At 40.0% G+C, this 4,044-nt stretch overlaps 1 protein-coding gene across 1 annotated transcript; it reads left to right on the top strand.

Moving 5' to 3' along the window:
• The first annotated feature begins 670 nt into the window (after positions 1–670).
• Positions 671–3,662, top strand: LOC113612157 (DNA endonuclease RBBP8-like). The gene is given in 4 exon segments (XM_027091804.1): positions 671–1,044; positions 1,046–1,914; positions 2,130–3,353; positions 3,356–3,662. Coding segments are annotated over 4 exon segments (2,682 nt in total). The 3' UTR covers positions 3,571–3,662.
• Positions 3,663–4,044: the final 382 nt, after the last annotated feature.

The raw sequence follows: 4,044 nt of genomic DNA, 5'->3' as shown, positions 1-4,044 counted from the left end.
TCAACCACCCACATCTGGAAAGAAGAACACATTTTATAGGCTTAGGAAAGCAGATCATTTATACATTTGCACAAACAAAAGATGAACTGTGCTACTGTGGAAGGATTTTTTAGAAAAATTTTCTTATAGGAAAGATTTTTTCACATAGAATGAGCTATGTTTGACAGATTACACATGAATCACTGGCTGAAGACTCAATTGAATAGTATGGTGATTTCTGTGTTAGGTTCATTTTTTTCTGTTTATCAAGTCCATTGTTGGGAAATTTGAAAAGACGGGTTGTTTTAAGACATTCTGACATGCTGTAATTACCATAAGGAAATGTGGATATGAGATCTAGAAAAACGGGAGATACTAATTTACTTAAAATCATCAGAAAGGTAATTCAGGGCCCTCGGGCCCTCCCCCAGCTCTGGCAACCGCAGGCTGCCCTGAGGGGGCGGCTCGGCTGCAGGCGGTTTGGCAGATTGGTGAGGGAATGAGGAGAAAAGCAAATGGCCGTCTCCTCCCTGCCCCATAGCGTGCTCGCTTTCCTGATGGGGCTTTCGAGAATCTCGAGGCCATCTTGCAAGCCGTATCTGAACTGGTCAAAGACAACTTCAGACCTGTATAATGTAACAGCAAAGGTCAGAAAACATTAGGCAGTAGAAGTGTGAGCATATTAAGCAAGATGAACGTCTCAGGAAGCAGTTGTGGAAGCCCTAGTTCTGCAGATGTATCTAATGACTTTAAGGATCTTTGGACAACACTAAAGGAGTATCATGATAAAGAAGTACAAGGTCTACAAGTAAAAGTAACCAAACTGAAAAAGGAATGGATTTGAGATGCACTAAGACTAGAAGAATTCTTCACCAAAAATCAACAGCTGAGAGAGCCAAGGAAGGTCCTTCATGAAACCATTAAAATTTTAGAAGACCGATTAAGAGCAGGTTTACATGATCACTGTGCGGTAACTGAAGAACATATGCGGAAGAAACAGCAAGAGTTTGAAAATATTCAGCAGCAGAATCTTCAGCTTCTCACAGAGCTTATGAATGAAAAGAATGCAGGAAGAAAATAAAAAGCTTTCTGAACAGCTGCAGCAGAAAATTGAGAATGATCAACCACAACAAGCAACCGATCTTGAATCCGAGGAAGATGTTATTCCAGATTCACCAGCAACAACCTTTTCATTTTCTGGCACTGACCGGCTGTGAAGGAAGGAGAACCTCCACGTCCGACACGTAGAACCAACACATACGAAACTGAAGCACTCTGGGTGTGCACGTGAATGGAGAAAAGTACCAAAGTCTTCACCTCATCCGCAACATAAACATAATGAACGTAAAATTCTAGTGGCTGACACTTGTGGTCAGAGTCAAGCTCCAGTGGCTAATACACATGGAAAAAGCAGTTATCCTCCTGATAATTTAGCTACAGTTGTTGCTGAAACACTTGGACTTAGTGTTCAAGATGAATCTGAATCTCGAGGCCCTAGGAGCCCACTTGGTGATGAGCTCTACCACTGTGTGGAGGGAGATCACAGAAAACCTTTTGAGGAATCTAGAAGAAATTGTGAAGATGGTTTAAGATTTTCAGATTCTAATTCAAAGACTCCTCCTCAAGAAGAATCGACTACTTGGGTATCATCTCCTGTATTTGGAGCTACCTCTAATGTGAAAAATAGTTTAGGTTTGAATACAAGTTTGTCCCCTTCTCTTTTAGAGACTGGTAAGAAAAACCATCTGAAAACAATGTCTTTCAGCAACACTTCTAATTCTAGATCAGAGAAACCTAGATGAAAATCTGAAGATGGTGCCCTTTTCACACATCATAATCTTGGGGCTGAAGTGAACAAGATCACTAACGAGTCATCTTCTAATAAGCAGATGCTTATAAGTAAAAATACAAGTGAACCCCTAAGTGAACAGGATAGTATTGGTCACATTAAAGATACTGTTACTGGGCTTCCCTGGTGGCGCAGTGGTTGAGAGTCCGCCTGCCGATGCAGGGGACACGGGTTCGTGCCCCGGTCCGGGAAGATCCCACATGCCGCGGAGCGGCTGGGCCCGTGAGCCATGGCCGCTGAGCCTGCGCGTCCGGAGCCTGTGCTCCACAACGGGAGAGGCCACAACGGTGAGAGGCCCTAGTACCGCAAAAAAAAAAAAAAAAAAAAGATACTGTTACTGATAAAGGTAAACATGTGGTACCCCTGAAATCACTGGGAGGCCGAACCAAAAGGAAGAAAATCAAGGAAGAAAGTGAAGATGAAGTAAGCTGCCCCCAAGCCTCCTTTGATAAAGAAAATGCTTTTCCTTTTCCACTGGATAGTCATTCTTACATGAATGGAGACTATGTGATGGATAAACCTCTGGATCTCTCTGATCGATTTTCACCTATTCAGCGACAAGAGAAAAGCCAAGGAAGTGACAACTGTAAAACTGGATTTAGGCAAGTGACCCTTTATGACGTTTTGAAGCCTGTTGCAAAGGGGTCTTCCTCAAGCCGTAAGGCCTTGAGTGGGAGCTGTGGATTAACCAAAGATTCCCCAGAAGAGACCAGCAGTTTACAGGAGTCCCTCCTCCCGTCCTTGAGTAAATCTCCGGATAATAAAGCACTGCTACAAATAAAGGAAGAAAATTCTATCTTTAAAATTCCTCTACGTCCACGTGAAAGTTTGGAGACAGACAATCTTTTTGATGACATGAACGGTTCTGGTTTATGTGAGCCTATAAAAATAAAAACCAGGTCAGTCCATGGAGCATGTGAACTTGCATCAGTTCTTCAGTTAAATCCATGTAGAATTGTTAAAACAAAGTCTCTACAGAACAACCAAGATGTATCCTTTGAAAACATCCAGTGGAGTATAGATCCAGGAGCAAATCTTTCTCAGTATAAAATGGATATTACTGTAGTAGATACAAAGGGTGGCAGTCAGTCAAGATTAGCAGGAGGAAAGACAGTGGACATGGACTGTACGTTGGTTAGTGAAACTATGCTTTTAAAAATGAAGAACCAAGAGCAGAAGGGAGAAAAAAGTCCAAATGGAGAAAGAAAAATGAAAGATAGCTTGGAAGATATGTTTGATCGGACTACACATGAAGAATATGAATCCTGTTTGGTGGATATCTTCCCCTAAGTAGCAGATGAAGAGAAGGAGTTGTCAACTGCTACAAAAAACCCAAACTCTCCTGGTGATAAACAAGATAAAGTCAAACAGAAAGCGTTTGTGAAGCCATATTTTAAAGATGATGAAAGAGAGACTAGCTTACAAACTTTTCCTCATATTGAGGTGGTTTGGAAAAAAGAAGAAAGAAAAAAGTTGCTTGGACACACATGTAAGGAATGTGAAATTTATTATGCAGATTTTCCAGCAGAAGAGAAAAGAAGTTGGCTTCCTGCTCAAGACACCGATTTCGCTACATTCCACCCAACACACCAGAGAATTTCTGGGAAGTTGGTTTTCCTTCCACTCAGACTTGTATGGAAAGAGGTTACATTAAAGAAGATCTTGATCCTTCTCCTCGTCCAAAAAGACAGCAGCCTTGCAATGCAATACTTTTTCCAAAAGGCAAAGAGCAGAAGACATAAATGTTGAAGCAAAAACAGGAGAAATGACAATATTCTTTTTATTTATAGTTAAAGTTGGTATTAAACATTGATTTTTTTTGATCTTCTGAAAACTGATTTATAACTCATTTTTCTATTGAAAATATTTTTAAATGGCATTTACCCATCACACAGATGACTACAAATGGATAAGTTTATGTCATATTTTCTTGCTTTTGCACCTTTAAAATAATAAGGTGCTTTCATTTTGTACTCCAAGTTAAGAGTTGTTTATTACTTTATTTGGTAATATCTAATTACAATTTTGAAAATATAAAAAAAGAAAAAGAAAGGTAATTCAAATACTGTTATTTCCATATGAAAGGAGTCTCAATACCCTTGGTCAAGTCCAAGCTACTTTCCTGGGAACCAAGGCTCTGCCAGTCTAGTCTTTACTTAACACTGTATATAAAGTGTATATATTATACATCTTACCCAATATTATACACCTGACAC

The sequence above is a fragment of the Aethalodelphis obliquidens genome, unplaced genomic scaffold (assembly GCF_003676395.1).
Source record: "Aethalodelphis obliquidens isolate GAN/ISIS:26980383/991018 unplaced genomic scaffold, ASM367639v1 scaffold3, whole genome shotgun sequence".
Taxonomy (NCBI): domain Eukaryota; kingdom Metazoa; phylum Chordata; class Mammalia; order Artiodactyla; family Delphinidae; genus Aethalodelphis; species Aethalodelphis obliquidens.
The sequence above is the reverse complement of the archived record's forward strand: the minus strand, read 5'-3'. Positions and strand labels throughout refer to the sequence as shown.